Source organism: Mustela nigripes, chromosome 9, assembly GCF_022355385.1.
Source record: "Mustela nigripes isolate SB6536 chromosome 9, MUSNIG.SB6536, whole genome shotgun sequence".
NCBI classification, from domain to species: Eukaryota; Metazoa; Chordata; class Mammalia; order Carnivora; family Mustelidae; genus Mustela; species Mustela nigripes.
This window is the reverse complement of record NC_081565.1, coordinates 7,370,626-7,387,565: the sequence shown is the minus strand read 5'-3', so window position 1 is coordinate 7,387,565 and position 16,940 is coordinate 7,370,626. Positions and strand designations below refer to the sequence as shown.

At 57.1% G+C, this 16,940-nt stretch overlaps 2 protein-coding genes across 6 annotated transcripts in view; both read right to left on the bottom strand.

Moving 5' to 3' along the window:
• ST6GALNAC4 (ST6 N-acetylgalactosaminide alpha-2,6-sialyltransferase 4) overlaps positions 1-2,654 on the bottom strand; it is a 9,818-nt gene extending 7,164 nt beyond the window's left edge. The window contains exons 1-3 of the mRNA XM_059410720.1: positions 2,485-2,654; positions 1,976-2,062; positions 277-462 (exon numbers count right to left, since the gene is read on the bottom strand). Coding sequence (XP_059266703.1) covers positions 277-462; positions 1,976-1,987 — 198 coding nt within the window. The 5' untranslated portion in view covers positions 1,988-2,062; positions 2,485-2,654. The remainder of the gene's footprint in view (positions 1-276; positions 463-1,975; positions 2,063-2,484) is intronic.
• A 3,810-nt stretch (positions 2,655-6,464) lies between these two features.
• Positions 6,465-15,107, bottom strand: PIP5KL1 (phosphatidylinositol-4-phosphate 5-kinase like 1). 5 transcript variants are annotated; one of them, XM_059410722.1, is made up of 11 exons: positions 15,020-15,107; positions 14,017-14,220; positions 12,834-12,884; positions 12,468-12,622; positions 12,063-12,187; positions 11,469-11,503; positions 11,323-11,378; positions 10,525-10,637; positions 10,073-10,217; positions 6,917-7,676; positions 6,465-6,592 (listed from the first exon to the last, which is right to left on the bottom strand). In XM_059410722.1, the coding sequence occupies exons 1-10, from the start codon at positions 15,047-15,049 to the stop codon at positions 7,409-7,411; spliced, it is 1,182 nt and encodes a 393-aa protein (XP_059266705.1). In that variant the 5' UTR covers positions 15,050-15,107; the 3' UTR covers positions 6,465-6,592; positions 6,917-7,408. The 5 variants fall into 5 exon arrangements, with proteins under 5 accessions (XP_059266705.1, XP_059266709.1, XP_059266708.1 ...); XM_059410724.1 differs by lacking the exon at positions 6,465-6,592 and having other exon boundaries at positions 7,520-7,676; positions 10,078-10,217; XM_059410723.1 differs by lacking the exons at positions 6,465-6,592; positions 6,917-7,676 and adding an exon at positions 7,689-7,954.
• Between the last annotated feature and the right edge of the window lie 1,833 nt (positions 15,108-16,940).

The window sequence follows — 16,940 nt, the reverse complement described above, 5'->3', positions numbered from 1 at the left end:
CCGGTGCCCTCCCCGCCTGCCGGCGTCCTGCCTGGGAACTCTCTCTGTTAAAAAAAAAAAAACTTTAAAAAAAAAAAAAAAAAACACCATTTCTTCTTAGACCTTGGGGCTCACAGAGGAGAACCGGCTGCTGAATGTCACACAGCTGGTGAGCACAGGAGCCAAGCCTGGGGTCCAGGTTGGCCTGGCATAAGCCTGGTTCTCACACCCAGACACTTGGGAGCAGCCTGGCAGCCAGGGCCAACCCTGTCACCACACAGTGCCCGCCCAGCTCACCTTCCCATCTGGCACGCTGCTGTATCCGCTGAAGTGTAGGGGCCCCGGCACAGTGGGCCTCGAGTTGGTGGAGGGCTGGGGGGACAGGCAGGAGGCCAGGCAGAAGGGCAGGCAGGCCCAGCAGCATAGCAGGACGTAGGCAGCAGAGAAGCCCAAGGAGCACAGAATGACAAGCAGGAGCCGGCCCTGGGGGAGACAGTGGTCATGGGGTGTGGGTAGGGGTCTCTGGGGCTCCTAGAAGCCTCTGCTGGGCTGGGGCTGCACCCCAGCCTCATGGGTCCAAACCCCAGCTCAGTAGCTTCCAGAACATTAGCACAGCCCTGGTCTCCATTAACCAGGGCTTCCTCTGGGCTGCCAGGCTCAGGCTGTGGAGACAAGACCTCTTATTATCCCCATATTCTAGATAAGGAATCTGGGGTACTCGAGGTCCCACAGCAAGACAGCAACAGGACAGGGCCTTAAATCCAGGCTGCAGAGCCCATGCTCGAAACTGGAAGCCTTGGTGCTCTGGGCAGCCTTGGGTACGACCCTCCACTCCTCTGGGCCTGTTTCTGCTTCTGAAATTCTGAAATTCCACGACACTTGCAGTATGGCCAGTAAGGACTGTGGTAAAAACGCTCTGTGTACCGTAAAGTGGTCCCCAAGATGGGAGAGCGGCCCCTCAAAAGGGCAACTGTCGTCCTTCAGACCTGGGACCCAGGCTGCCTGTGTGCCCATCCCCTGCCCCCTCCCCCAGCTGCTCAGTGGCCGGCCCCCTAGCTGATGATCTCAATCTGGGTCAGCGGCCCAGGAAGTGAGGGAAGTGTCACTCAAAGAATGGTTTCAATAATTGAAAGCTGGGCCACAGAGGAGGCTCCCACCTCCAAAACACATGTGCCAGAGGCCATCTGAACCAGGAAGCCCTCCGGGTCTGTTGGCCCTGCTGGCAGACTCCGTGACCCAGCCTTCAAGGAGGGGCCACAGGAAAGAGGGGACCACCTGGGACTGCCCTCATGTGTTGGGCCACCCTGATTACCATCTGTGTCTCTCTGGGCTCTAAAATTCTCCCAGCCTGCCCAAGGCACAGCTCTCCCCCACCAGAATCCACCCAGCAGCTGTTGGTGCTCTGAAAACCAGAGGGGGGGAAAGCAGCCCCCAGGGTCCCCCCCCACCAAGGCATACCCTACCAGAGGCCCACCCTTTTCTACCCACAAGCCACATCAGCTTCTAAAAATAAATCTCTCTGTGGCCAGCTGTGCCAGGGAGGGGGTTCAGCCCCTGAGGCCTCGGGCTCTGCCTGGCACCTGGTCCTCTTGCCCACAAGGGACTCAGACACCCAAATTCGAGCAGTCGTGGCGGACTCCCCCCAACATCTAGGGCCCTCTTCCTCAACCAGGGGTTCCTGAATAAAGTCAAGAGCAACTATCTCCCTCCCAGGTCGCTGCCTCTCCTGGGAAGCTGCCCTCCAGAATGCTTACAGGACATAGTACTATGATCTCCATGTCACAGCGGAGACCGGCAAGGCCCTGAAACCAGAGAGGGAACACCACTTGTCTGAAGCCTCACGGCCTGCCAGACCAGATCAGCAGGGCTTTGAGACCCGTCTGCCCTTCTCAGCTCAGGAGCAGTGGGTCAGAAGTGAGTCAGTTCTGGGGTGGGAGAGGTTAGGAGGCTGCTGTGCCGGAAGTTCCCCAAGAGCCTTCCTCCTTACACCACTTACCGGGGCCTTCATGCTGCTGCCGCTGCTCAGCAGTCGGGGGGCTGCCGTCTCCAGGGCTCGCGCTGGGAAGGGATGGGGGCCAGGCACCTGCCAAGATCCAGAAACTCAGAGCTGGGTCCTGGGCCTCTGAGGAAACGCCGCAGGGAAACTGAGGCAGCGGAGGGGATGGGCCAGGGTCAAGGCAGATGACTTCCAGGAATCAAACTCCTTAAAGCCCCCAACACCGGACAACGCGGTCGTAAAGGAGCTGGTATCGAGTGACCTTCGGGGAAACATCCCACCAACCCAATCCCCATTTGTGCAGATGGGGAAGGAGAGGCAGGGAGGGGGAGCCCTGGGCTCAAGGTCACTCGTCGAGTCTGGGTCAGTTAGAACCGGGAGCCAGGAGCCCCGACTGCCGCCCCATCCCTCCTACCTCACTACAAGGGGGATGGACGGAGAGGCCTGGGGCGGGATATTTCCACCCCTCTCCCAGATTCCAACGCCCCCTCCCCCGGCCAGGCGCTAACCAGGCAGACGGGCTGGGGCGCTCCGGCTGCTCTCGATCCGCTGCTCGGAGCTCCATGGCCCGCAAACCGGGCGGTCCGGGCGGGAAGCCGGAGCCCTGGGGCGGAGGCGGCACCGCGGCCGCGGCTTCTGGAGGATGGAAACCGAACGTGAGCCGCCGGCAGCGGGGGCGGGGTCTGCGAGGACCGGGAGGAGCTTGGAGCGCTGGGGGCGGGTCCCGGGAGACGGGGGCGGGACATACGAGCACCGCCTCCGCTGCGGGGGAGGGAAGTGCGTGGCTGGGCGCGGAGCCTCCGGATAGGGGCGGGGCCGGGGGGCCGGGGGCGGAGTCCGAGGGCGCGCTCCTCCCCCCTTTTCCCGCCCTCCCACGTTTCTTGGTAGCTGCTCTCGGGGGTCTTGTGGGCGGCGCGCAGAGGAAAGACCTACGGAGTGTGGGAACCGGCGCGGTGGCTACCCAGCGGTCCGGGCTCGCGTTTCTCCATTTGTGAAACTGGAAGATGGGTGGGAAAATTAAGCAGGGCCTTGGGGTCAGGCTGCCTTGGGTTTCAAGCTCGTAGGATTCCCAGATTTAGCCGGTAAAATACGGGACGCTCAGTTATACTGGAATTTCAGATAAACAATGCATAATTATATTAAAAATCTGACATTACAGGGCACCTGGGTGGCTCAGTGGGTTAAAGCTTCTGCCTTCGGCTCAGGTCATGATCCCAGGGTCGTGGGATCGAGCCCCCACGTCGGGCTATCTGCTCTGCAGGGAGCCTGCTTCCTCCTCTCTCTCTCTGCCTGCCTCTTTGCCTACTTGTGATATCTGTCTGTCAAATAAATAAATAAAATCTTTAAAAAAAAACACTTATAAAAAATAAAAATCTGACATTCCAGTGTAACTGGGCGTTCTCTATTTTCTCTGGCGACCCTAGCCACCTGAGCCTCAGTTTTTCTCTATGAAGTGAGGATTAAAACAGCTCCTGCCAGGGGCACCTGGGTGGCTCAGTGGGTTAAAGCCTCTGCCTTCGGCTCAGGTCATGATCCCCCGGTTCTGGGATCGAGCCCCGCTGCTTCCTCCTCTCTCTCTGTCTGCTTCTCTGCCTAGGAAACAGCTCCTGCCAGTGAGATAGAGTTAAGATTCCAACCCTGAGGGCACCTGGGTGGCTCTGTTCCTTATACCGATGCCTTTGGCTCAGGTCATGATCCCAGCCTCCTGGGATCAAATCCCACATCAGGCTCTCTGCTCAGCAGGAAGCCTGCTTCTGCCTCCCCACCCCCGCCTGCCTCTCTGCCTACTTGTAATCTCTGTCAAATAAATAAATAAAATCTTTTTTTTTTTTATTTTTTTAAAAGATTCCAACTCTGAGCTATCTCACTGCCACGTATTTTCACCTCTTTGCCTCCCCCTTCCCAAAGTGTCCTCCAAAACCCAACCAATTCAGTCTTGCACCCCTGTAGATGCTGAAATATATCCCATTTGAAGGCTCAGATGGGGTCCCCTGGGAAGTTCAAACTCAAGTGCCTTTCAGGGGCTGGAAAGGGTTGAAAGAACAGATACAGGGCCATACGGAGGAGTGTGCCTGCAGAAAAGTGGAGGGCATGCTTCTCATCTAAAGTGTTTTTTAGGGGCGCCTGGGTGGCTCAATGGGTTAAAGCCTCTGCCTTCAGCTCAGGTCATGATCCCAGGGTCCTGGGATTGAGTCCCGCATCAGGCTTTCTGCTCAGCAGGGAGCCTGCTCCACCCCCCCACCCCACCCCGCCTGCTTCTCTGCCCACTTGGGATCTCTATCAAATAAATAAATAAAATCTTTTTTTAAAAAAATAAAGTGTTTTATGTAAAATGCTCTATGGGCCAGAAAGCTCATTCTACTACCTCCATCACACCCTCCTCTGCAGGACCTTCCCCTGGGATCCAGGCTAGGTTTCTGCTCCGACCCCAGTTCAAATTCCATTTGCCTTTTTCTCAGAGCCTCTAGTGTGGGCGCAATGCCAAGGTACCCATGTTTGGGTATCTGTACCCAGATGAGCAACTTCCCAAGGCTACCTGTTCTGCTCCAGTGCAAAGCCAAGTCGGCCATGCCTCTCCCTGTCCTATGGGGGGAAGGTGACACTCTATGGCAGCCCTGCCCTTGAGCTTCCTTTGAGTACAGGCCCACCTTGTCCCTCCCCCGCAGCCTGGGAACAGCTAGAAGGTAGTGGTCCAAGTTCAATCTCTCTCTTTGTACTCTCCTATTCACTCAAGGCCAGGCACACAGTGGGTCCCCAAAGCCAGAGTTCTCCTGCATCCCCCCCCAAGTCATCATCCCTCAAGGGTCTCTCTTTGTAGCCCCAACCCTAAGGGGACAAAGGTGAGAAATTCCCTAAGGATTCATTCATCACCCACAATGGCTGGTGAAGTGACCATTCTTTCCCCAAACAGGCAACTCTCTCCTTGTTAGGATCACATGGAGACAAGGACATGCCCAAATGCCCTGGACTTGCAGAGCAGACGAGGATCACACATCCACAGTAGAACTGTCAGTGGGAAGTTCCGCAGGCTCAGATAAAGGTCTTCAGTTTGGTTTTGGCAAAAGACCACTCTCTTTACCATGACATACAAGGCCCTGTACGGTGGGAACTTCCATCTTCTTAACCACCTTCTACCTACCCTGGGCATGCTTCTGATCCCCAATCACATTGAGCTCATCCCTACCTCAGGACCTTTGCACTTGCTGTTTGCTCTACTCACATAGCCAGCTCCTTCCTGTCATTCAGCTCAAATGTTACCTCTTCAGAAAGGCCCATGCTAAGCACTCTATGTAACACTACATGCCCATCCCTCTAAGTCCCCTTCTTGGTCTTTTTCATAGTACCGGTCACAGTCTGAAATCATCCTGTGTACTAACTGGTCCACACACCCACTAGACTCTCAGCTACATGGAGCAGAGTCTGGCCAGTCATGGTCTCGGGCATTTCTAGCAGCTGCACAACACCCAGCACACACTAGAGGCTAGATAATGTCTTTTGAATGACCAAGTGAGGAGAACCAGGAATCCTGGGTCCCCATAAGACCTTGGATAACTCACATTCCCCTCCAGCCTCAAGCTCTGGCTCAGGCCCTTGCCAGAGACCCCAGGTAGGTGAGGGGCTGAACCATCCTTATCTGTGAGTGCAGGACTTAAAGGCTCTGACTCAGTCCTGCCGGGTCCAGAGCCTGGGCCCACGTATGGCCAAACCCCCCGTTTCCTGCTGTGCAGCCCTACCGCTACTGTGCTTCCTCAACGCACCCACCTCCTGACTGATGGCCTCTAATGTGTCAACTTCCTGCTGAGCCAAAACAAGAAATTCTCTGTGACTTGGGCCAGTACGGAGAGCTTGAATAATCATCCAAGGTCACCCAGACCACTAGGGGTGAGGTCAATTGTATACATATTCCAGGAGCCCCCACGCCAGTGCCTGCCCGCTCCCTCCCCGCCCTCCATTTTGCCTCATTTTCTCTGAAGGCTAATGGACTGGCAATGTTTGGTATTAGCTGAATGGCTCTCCCAAGATCCGGTTCCTGTCCTGGGGGTCAGCTATTGACGCACAACATTCCCCCTACCCACCACATTGTCCCTCCTACTCCAAACTCCGGCCACAGTGAAATGTTTCTTTCTCTCAAGTATCAGGCTCTCTGTCACCCCAGACCTTTGCCGTGGTCTGCCATGGCAGACCCTCCCAGGGCTGCATCTGACTCTTCTGGTCTCAGTCAAGAAGATAGAGCCCCACCTTCATCCAGTTATTAGGGGGAGGCCCCTTCCCTCAGCATAGTGCCCCCAGGCTCCTTCATGAGGCTGGGTCACATCAGGCTGCTTCTGTCGCTCTCTCTCCCCAGGCTCTGTGAAGGTGGAATCTGCGAATCTTGCCCCACCCCCGGTTCCCATCACCCAGGAGAGGGCCTGTCACATGATAGGAGCTCAATAAATATTTAATGAGTTAATGAAGTCATTTTCATCCTTCCTATTGTACAGATTAAACCACTGAGGCACAGAGAGGTTTAGCACCTTGCCCTGGTCACAAACACTCAGGCCCCAGAGCAGCTCTAGAGGAAAGGCCTACTTGGGTATGGTGGGATTGGACCAGGGTCAGAGGCCAGACTGGAGTTTCCTGGAGGAAGGAGAAGGAATGATCAGAGGCCATGCAAGTACTGCGTTTCTTTGCTCCTGCTAATTTCCATGCTGCCATACCCTTGGTCTGACCCCTACTCCCACTTCACAGATGAGAAAAATGACTCCCGGTATAGGGAAGAGCTTACTCAAGTTCAATGGTCGGCCTCAACACAGTGTCTTCTAGAGATGCCGGCCCCTCAATCCTCCCCCCTTCTCCCACCTGCATCCCTTGTGCAGGACCGAGGGGGAACACCCCAAAGGGAAACCAGTGAGCAGTAGGTAAGGAGGAGGGCTGGGTGCTTGGGCAGGTCTTTCCACTTACCCAATAGCAAGCCCCTTAAAGTCTCTGGGCCTCAATTTCCCCATCTGGACGACAAAGGCGCTTGGCTGGAGCCTTCAGCCTTGCCCCCTACCCCAAAGCAGGAGGCCAGGGCTGAGGGAGCTGGTGGGTAAGAATACAGGCTCCTGAGTCCAAAAGGCAGAGTCGAGTCCTGGTTCCAGCATTTATTGCTGAATGATCTTGCTCAGTCCCTTCACCCCCTGAGCCTCCATTTCATGGTCTGTAAAAAGAGAATAATAGCTTTTTTTTTTTTTTTTTTTTTTTTTTTTTTTTGAGGGTTAAATGAGCTAACGTAGGAGAGTCCCTGGCACAAGACCAACACGGCATCGCCACCAAGTGAGGCTGTGTTGTCATGGTATTAGTTAGGGGGATACTGCCCTCTGGAGGCCAAAGGCGGAACGGCAGGCGAGGGGAGCCCAACGCTGGTTCCTGGCATGCGCCCATTGTCCAGATGCGGAGAGCCGCGAGCGCGGGTCACTCGGTATGTGCCTCCACCCACTGGCAGAGGCGACGGGCGTAGCGAGCGGGGCTGACGGTAGAGAAGGTCCGGCCCGGGTAGCGCAGCGTCTTCCATAGGTGCTCCAGCCTCTTGCGGAGCCCATAGACCGTGGCCAGATCCACGAGGCCCAGGAAATAGCGTTGCTCCGGCCCGTCCAGGATGTGTAAGGCGTTGGGGGAGTCAGGCAGCAGCCGGCGGTTCTGGGATCCCGGCTCCTCCGGGCTTTGTACCCCTCGCACAGACCTGGCGGCCGACAGGAGAGTGAGGCTACTGCCTCCTCCAGGGGGCCCCAGCAGCCACGGGGCGCCCAGGCAGCATTCTGCGCTGTCCCTGCTCTTCCTCTGTTCATTCCCACAACTCCTGGGTGCCAGGCCTGTGACGTCAGATAAACTGGGAGGCTGAGTAAGGTGTAGACGACGGACTAGAGCTGTTCATTCCGTAGCCACTATCCACATGCGGCCACGAAGCCTTTAAATGTGGCCAGTCCCAACTGAGGTGCGCTGTTAAGTGTTAAATACATGCTGAATTCCCAAGACAGGATGAGAAAAAGAGTGTAAAACACCTCATAATGGTTTATATTGATTTGACGACGAAATGATAAAAATTGGGGGTGTGTTGAATAACAAATATATATATATTTTAATTATCTTTACCTGTTTCTGTTTACTTTTCTAAAGAGGCTAAATTTTTAAAGAAAATTTAAAACCACATGTGTGACTCACATTACATTCTTTCTTTTCAAAATTTATTTATTTGAGAGAGAGAGCACGCACAGAGGGGAAGGAGAAGCAGACTCCCCACAGAGCAGGGAGCCCGCCCCCGGCCCCCCGCCTCCCCCGCAGGGCTCCATCTCGGGATGCCAAGATCAAGATCCGCAGCGAAAGGCAGCCATCTAACCGGCTAAGCCCCTCACCCCGCCCCTCGCATTGCATTTCTGTTGGGTGGTGGCGCTCTAGGACTTTTGGGTCACACAGACACTGGCTCCTCATTTACCTACCATATGACTTTGGCTAAGTCTGGTATTGGGGTGTTTCCTAAACTTCTGTTTGGGGTCGTCCAACCCTGGAGGTTTCAGGGAGGCAGAGCTGAAACTGTGTGAACAAGGTTCAGCCCCAGTTTATAGATGGTGTGAGGGGGCGGTTTGCCTTCTAAATGTATCCCAAATTGGAAGCCGCTTTTGGCTGGGCCCCAGTCCCAGCCAGAAGCAGGTTCAATTCCCTAATTTTGTCCTCTGGGAGGTGGAGGGGAGTTGGGGAAGTGTCGCTGAGACAAATAAGCCAATGAGAGACAAGCCCTGCCCAGACATCGACCAATCAGAACCCAGTGGTCTGGGTGCCTGGGCAAAACACGGATGCTCTTTGCGGTGCGCCTTGGGGATGGGGGGTGGGAGGCGAAAGTTTATCCTGAAAGAGGGGCTGGGAACTGGTAGGCGTGGGCCTGGGGCAGTGGGCACTTACCAGCCAGCATATTTCAATATGACAACAGCCATTATAAGCGAACTGGGGCTTACTGGCTGAAAGATGACCGAAATCTAAGCATCAGCTGGGGATAGAGGGAGCAAAGGAGAAGCTGACCTAGCTTGGATAGTCAGACCTTGGGGGGCAGCGGGGAGGGGAGCGTGTCTGAGACCCAAGGCAGGATTCCACCCTCTGGTCAGGATGTGTCCAGCCAATATGTGGGGAGCCCATAACCTGGATTCAGCCCACACCTCACCCATCTCCAAAGGGTGGGTTGGGGGGCTGGGTGAGAGGATGTCACTTTTCCCTTTTCCACCCACCAGATGATTGGACTTCTTTCCTTAATGTGCCTTCCTTAACCCCTACTTTATTCTGTTCAGCCTTGGAGGACAGAAATCCAAGTAACTAACCAAATACTAACATGAATCCTCAGGAGCCATTCTGCCTCCTCACTTACCCTCTCTGAGCCTCAGTTTTCACATCTCTAAAATGGGAATGAGCCCACCTTAATGAGGTTCGTGGTCAGCATGCAAAGAGCAACAGATACTACTATAAAGCAGGGGACAACATGATGGTGGAGCTAATGGTGATGCCCTTAGGGTTCTAGAAGTGGAAAGACTGGTTTAAAGGTCAAGGGCTTTGTTGGGTGCCTGGGTGACTCAGCTGGTTAAGCATCTGACTGCAGTACAGGTCATGATCTCAGGGTCCTGAGACAGAGCTCCACGCTCAGCAGGGGCTGAGCCCATAGCCCCTCCCCCTGCTTGTGCTCTTTCTCTCTCAAATAAATAAATAAAACCTCTCATTTTATTAATAAAGGGCTCTTTCTAAAGTAGGAATTAAATAGGTCTGAAAACTGCTGTGAAACCTTCAGTGGCTCCACATCCCCTTCAGGATGGGGAGAATTCTTTACACCAAGAAAAGAATCCTTTTCTTGGGCAGATTCTTTACACCAGCACTGAAGCCCTTGTCCAGCTGGATCTCCCTGGCTCAGTCCTGTGCAGTCCACACATGCCCACCAGCCTTGCCAACCAGGCTTCTCCAGCCCTCTACTCTTCCTTCTCCACACACACGCACGCACTTTCCAGTCTCTAAGCCTTTGTGCGGTCTCCCCTCCCCCCATCACCCATCTCTCTCCTGCTCTCATCACCTCATTCTTGCCCTCGCCCCTGTAGGGGGGCCCACCTGACCGTGCGGAAGAGGAGGCTGCCTCTCTCATCCTCGTGGAGATGCTGGAAGGCCATCAGGAGGCTGTAATCGAGCACGTTGAGCTCCCGGAGGAAGGCGGTGTCCAGTTCCATCTGGTGGAGGAGCCAGCTCCGCTGGGGCCCTGCGGGAGCATCAGTGCCCCCACCTGAGTGCTCCTCATGTGTCAGGCAAGGTGCTGAGGGCTCCACACATCTCTGACCCAAGAGGGCAGGTGTCATTAACGGTCCCATTTCACAGATGAGGAAACCCCTCCACAATTTGCCCTGGTTGTCTAGCTCATACAGCGTGGAGGCAGGATTTGAACCCTGCTCTGTCTGACTCTAGAATCCCAGCTCTAAATGGATCAGGCAGAGGGCAGGGCCGGGGACACCCTTCTCACTTGACCCTGAATGGAGGAAAAGAAGGCACAGACTGTCTCCATGGCTCACCCAGGTCGATGGTCTTGCCTTGAAAGTTGAGGTCCTTCAGCACCAGGACAAGGGGGCTACCCTCGGGGGCTGGCTCCACCCATCGGCTCACCTCACAGCCCTTTATGTCATACCTGTGAGTGTGGGGGGTGACAGAAAGGGGGCAACAATTCAGCATTAGACAGACTGACACAGAGGGGGAACCAAGAAACAAGAGCTTCTGCTGGGTGGATGTTTGAACCCTCAGCACAAGCCATTCCATTATTGTCCCCACGTCAGAGATGAAGAAAAAGGCTCAGAGAACTTCTTTGACTTGCCCAAGACCACACAGTAAGTATAGGGCAGAGCTGAGATTTGAACTCAGGCTTTTGGAAGCCCAGTCCAGGCTTTATCCCCGCCTGCGCCTGTCTCTCTGCACCTTGTCATCCCTAGAAGTGTCCCCGACAGGAGGTCCAAGCCTAGACTGCAGCCCCAGAAGGGCTTGTAGGAAGTCCTCCGAGGAGGCAGAGGGTTTGAATCTTTGCTCCTCACGTAGTAGTGGTGTGGGCCTCCCCCTCCTCAGCTTCTCATCTACAAAACAGGGATGATAACCACCCCTGCCCCTCAGAGTTGTTCTGGGAATAAAGTAGGCAATAAATGCAGACTCCCCAAGTGCTCAAGGGACGCTGGTCGTGCCTATCTCTGTCTCCGACCCCCTGGGAGATCTCGGGGATGTGCCTCCCATCTTCTCCCTGGGCCCCAGCTTCGCATCGGCTAGTGAGAATGGGTGCTTCAGGTGGCACACCCCGCCTGGGGCCGGGGCCCTGTGAGGGGACTCGCCTCTCGGAGATGCGACCGGCGGGGTAGAAGACGCTCAGCATGATGATGAAGAATTCCTGGGGGTGGGGGTAGGGAGTGAGGGACGACAGGATCTCACCCTCCAGCCGCCCCCTCTAGCCCGGCCCCCTCGCCTCGGCCTCACCCACCTTCTTTCCCCGTGCCACCCGCAGACTGTGCACTCCTGGAAGGGGAGAGGGCGCCAGGTCAGGGGCCCCCAACTCGACAACCCCTGGTCCATCCCGCCCTAGGCCCAACTCCGGGCCACGCCTCCTCCTCGAGGTCCCGCGTCTCCCGAGCCCTCCCCTCCAGGCCGCGCCCCCGGACCTCTGCCCTAGCTAGGGTGGATGTCCCGACTGGCCCCCGGCTCTAGGCAGCCCCAGAGAGGCGCGGTCCTCAGGCGCCACCCCACCCATATGCCCTCCCGCCCGCGGTACTGGGCGATCTGACCCCGCCCCCTTCGGGAGGCCCCGCCCCAGGGCTCGGCGCGCGCCCACCGAGCCCGCCTTTCCTCTCCCCCCACGTCTAGGACACGCCCCCCCATGGAACTCTGCTCGCAGCCCGACCCACGCGACCAGCCGCCGGACCCGCCCGCCCAGGCTCCGGCTCAGGTCCCCAACGCCCCCCATCCTGGGAGCCGCCCCACTCCTTGGCCCCCTCCCCCGCTCGCTCTCGGTCTTCTGCGCCCCCCCCCCCCCCCCCCTTCCTCCGTCCCGCAGTCCCCGGTCCCCGGCCAGTCGTACCCAGCAACCGGGCAAGGAGCGAGTGTGGGTGCCTCTGCAGATGCTGCACGTAGCGGGGCAGGTGGGCGAGCAGCGCCCGCACCTCCCGACGCCGCTGGGTCTTCAGGAAGAAGCGCTGGTCGTGGCTGTGGGGCGGAGAAAGAGGTCACTGGTCAGGCAGGGCTGGAGCGGCCCCGTTGGGCCCTCTGCCGGAGTGCGGATCTGTCTCCCCTTGTCTGGGCTTGAGGCCTTCCCGCCGGCCCTCACCTCGCCCCGGTCACCCCCCGCCCTCACTCTCCTCCACCTGACCTCTAGCTGGCCCTGACCGTCCCTGACCTGGCCATTCCATTTCCTTTCCACCCATTCCCGTTCCCTCCACCCAGGGACACCACTCCCACCCCTTCCCCACCCCTGCTGCCAGCTCACGACAGGAAGAAGCTGGCCTTGCTCTTGGAGGTGCTGAGGAACTGCAGGTAGGGGCCGCCGGGGCCTAGGGCTGCCTGATAGTCCTCCTCAGCCAGGCCTAGGGAGTGGCGCAGCCAGGCGAAGGCGGGGCCAGCCAGGGTGCCCAGCTCGAAGCCCTGTAGGAGAGGAAGAGCAGCCCCAGCAGTGTCCACAGGGGCCCAGGTGTGTGCTGTAGGCCCTGGCGTGGGAGGATCAGGGTAACCACACTCTTTCTGCAAAGACCTGAGGCAAGCCAGCCCACCCATTACACGGATGGGGAAACTGAGGACAACAGAGAAGGAAGACCAGGACACACCCCACCCCATGCAGCAGTCTTGGGCTTCCTACCTCGTGGACCTGGGTCAGGACCTCAGAGAAATCCTCCTCAGTAGGCGGTCCCTACAGGGAGGGGTGGAGGGGCTCAGGTCAAGTCTTAGCCCCACACTGCCAGCTCCAGGATCTCCAAGAGTCCTGCCCCTGGCCTCACCCCCTTCCCTCAATGTGATTGCTCCAGCAAACAGAGACCAGAACTCAGAGCTTTGTCCATTCACCGAGAAGTACCTGTTGGCCAAGTAAAGCCATCCCAGTGAAAGGGGATGGCCTTAAAGCCAAGGGACCTGCCTGATTCAGTGTGAGAAGGGCAGGATCAGAGAGGCTTCCCGGGGGAGGTGACCTCTAAGCTGAAATCTGAAAGGGGGTGGAGAGGAAGAGCATGATGTTCACAGCAGGGGGAACAGCATTGGTGGTCACCAGAAGGGCAGGAGAGCTCAAGTGGTTGAAATAATTAAGGGAGGGAGGGCGTGTGAATGCAGCTGGACAGTTGGCTCTTGGACTCGAGCCAGCAGGATCCTGAGGCCGTGCTGAGTACTGGGGAGCCATGGAAGATTGTTAGGCAGGTGACGAAATTTAGAAGACTGTCCCCCTTCCTCCCCCCACCCAGGCTCCTACACTCTTCTTGGACCTCTAGTTCCCTGTGCCAGGACTTGGCCTGTGGGATGCGGTCATGCTGTACACTGTGCACATGTGTGCACACACACAAAAACACACATGCTCGCCCTGGCCTGTCCAGCTGCTGAGACTGCAGTCGGGTGACCCTTTCTGCTGAGCCAGCCTGGCCCCAGCCCTGAGCTCCGGGAGGATGGGCCAGGCTGGCGGGATGGGGGTGGGGTCCTTTCTCAGCCGTGCACCCTAGCAAAGCCAGGAGGGCATCAGAGACCATGGAGTACAATATCCACCCCACACCCATTATACAGATGGGGGCACTGAGGACCAAAGAAGCAGAGGACCATCTAGAGTCACACAACAACCACCTGGGTGAAGGGGTTCCTCACATCCCTAGTACAGACTGCACTTTGTGGCTCTCTGGTCTCAGCCCCCACCCCAGCATGTCCCTCTCCCCCTGAACTGAGCCCCTGATTTCCTCCTCGTATAGCCCTCTCTGATCCCCGACCCTGCAGTATGGGCAGGACCTGGCCCCCAAGTGGTCTTGCCCTCAGTACCGGGGAGGAAGGGACACAGATGGGCCACTCACGGTGGGCGGGTGGTCCATGGAGACCTGGGTGGCAGCCCACAGCCCTGCTTGCATCATGCATGTCAGCTGGTGCAGCTCATGCCCCGGGCCAATCTCAAACAGGCCTCGGCGAGCCTGCTTGTCTCGGAGGCGCCAGAGGAGGCCACGGCGGCCAGACGTCGAGGTGGCTGCTCTGCATCCAGCCTCTGGGGAGGGGGCCAGGACCTGGTGGCAGAGGCACAAGGAGAAATGAGCACATGGAAGCATCCCAGAGGGGAAAGACCCAGGTTTGAGTCCCACCCGCAGTACCTGTGAGCCCTCCTATTATCGCTCTCTGCCTCAGTTTCCTCTGTTGTCAAACAGGGATAATGCTGCTACCCCCACCTCACTGGGTGTTGTGATGGGCCATGCAGTGCCTGGTGTGCAATCAGCACCCAGGAGATAATTATTATCAGTAGGTAGAGAATGCTTTCCGCAGCCAAACCTGTCTCTCACCAGCTGTATGATCTTAGGTAAGTCACCTAACCTTTCTGCATCTCCTTTTCTCATCTGTAAAATGACAACTCTAGTAACTCCTTCGTGGTGGCAGTTTGATATTTGCTCCAGGCACAGGAACCCTTGATAGTAGGAGCTGTGACGCCAGGGACTCGGTTTCACTCATCTATGCGGAGTTCCTCCTGGCTGAGCGGAGGGTCAGCTCGAAGCTGAGCTCACAGCCGCTGACCCATTAGTAGTGAGCACCCACCATGTGCCCAGCACTGGCCGAGAGCTTGACTAGCTAACAGCCCTAGGAAGGAGGAGCTTTTTCCCCCGCGATGAGAAAACCGAGGAAGTTCTCTGGGGACACCCGCCAGACTTCCCCCTCCATACCTGCGGCCCCGTGTGGGGCGTGTCCTGGTCCCCGCCCAGTGCTGGACCCCTCCAGGGCTTGGATGGGGGTGTGTCCGCGCTGCACGGGGAACGGAGGCCTGGGTCCTGTCCCACAACCCTTCCCTTTTCTGTCCTCTCTTGGGTCCGCACCTACCTCGTGGGGCCCCGGGCTCGGTGCGGCCATCACCCCGCAGCAGCTTCCCGGGCTCCGGCCGCGTCCCGGTCGCCGCGCTGCAGGAGCCAGTCCCCGCCCCTGCTTCCGGACCGACCAATAGCGCGGTGCCGGTCACGGCTGCACCCAATCCGCGCGGGAGGCGCCGGCCATCGCCTGCGGGTCCCGCCCCCGGGGCTGCAGCATCCTTCAGACCGCGGTCCAGGACGGGGTGGGGCCGCCGCGCGTCGCTTAGGGTCCCCCAGAGGGATGACCCCCCCGCAGTCCGTCTCCTCTAGTGGAGGGCTCGGGTCTCGGGGCGGGCTCGGGTCTCGAGGCCGCCTGGGGAGGCGGGAAACCTAAATCCAAGTCCCGCCCACCCACTCTGGCGTGAAATTCCCACCGACTGTCCCTCGGGTGAGGAAACTAAGGTCCAGAGAGAGAAGTGAGTACCTCCAGGTCACACAGGAAGTCCGGGGCATGCATTCATTCAAGGCCTATTTTGATCACTCACTATGGGCAGGAGCAGCTCTAGGCCCCGGAGATTCAGCGGTGAGTGAGAGGGAGGAACACAGCTGCCAGCGTGATCTTTTAAAAGCATAAATCAGATGATGTCACTCTCATGCTTAAAGCCTCCAGTGGCTTCCCTAGGCCCTGGAACAAAATCCATACCACTCACTATGGCCCCAGGCCCATCTCAAACCACTCTGCCTACCCCCACCAGACAGCCACAAGGAGATGCCCTGCTGGTCCCTAGGCATAAAATTCTTTCACACCTGGGGCTTTTACAGGCCCCCTTCCCATTGCTTGAAAGCCTTTCCCCTAGGCTCTCCTTTGACCTATTCTTTCTTGTCACCTTGCCAGACTCAGTGTCCCCTCGTTCTTTTTTTTAATTTAAAGATTTTATTTGACATAGAGAGAGAGCGTGCACGTGCACACAAATGGAGGGGTGGGTAGTGGTGGAGGGAGAGAAACAGCCTTCCCGCTGAGCAGGGAGCTTGCTCGGGGCTCCGTCCCAGGGTCCTGGGATCATGACCTGAGCAGAAGGCAGATGCTTAACTGAGTCACCGACACATCCCAATGTACCTGCACTCCTGATTACATTACCTTGTTTTCTTTTCTTCATCACACTTAACGCTGTCAGAAATCCTCTTGTTCATTTATTTATTAATTTTCCCCCATCCTAGGGAGCACCAGGAGGGCAGGAACTGTGCTGGGCTCCTTTCTTGGCTCAGTGTCTGGCACAAACTGGTGTCTTGTATGTATATATACGCAGAACCCATTTGAGTAGGGTGTGCAAAGGGCCCCAGAGAATCCCAGGAAATGAAAGGTCGAGCTGGAGTGAGACGTGAAAAGCATTCAGGTTCTCTTATGTGTATGAGAAAGATGCTCCGATGTCCTTAAAAGGTCATGGTTGTCATGTATAGTCACATTGGAGGGGTGGGAGGGAGGGTCGAGGAATCTTTTGGTGACTTAGGGCAGAGGATGGTGCCTTTGCATCAGGAAGGTGACTGGTGGGAGGAGGGGAGAAAAGGGGAGAATTGACAGGTCCTGGGGTCACGTGGGTGGGGGCTGGGAGGAGGAAGCCAAGGTCAGCGATGTGTGCCAGGCTTCTGGCTGGGATTAGGGCCACAGGATGGTGCCAGTCATGGAAGGGGGTAGGAGAGGAAGCTGGGGAGGGGGAGTCTGAGGATTCAGATCATGACAGGAGGAACTTGAGGTGCCATTATGACACCCGATGGCGGTTAACTGGTGCACGGGCAATACGCTGGGGCTCAGGAGGCGAGCCTGGTTAAGGACAAGTGTGGGGAGAAAAGGCTTGTGATCAAGTTCCAAGGAGCCCCACCCCCCATATGAGAATGAGACCCCACGGACACCGAGAGCATCTGAGGTGCACCAGGGGGATGGGTGGTCCAGGTGGGCA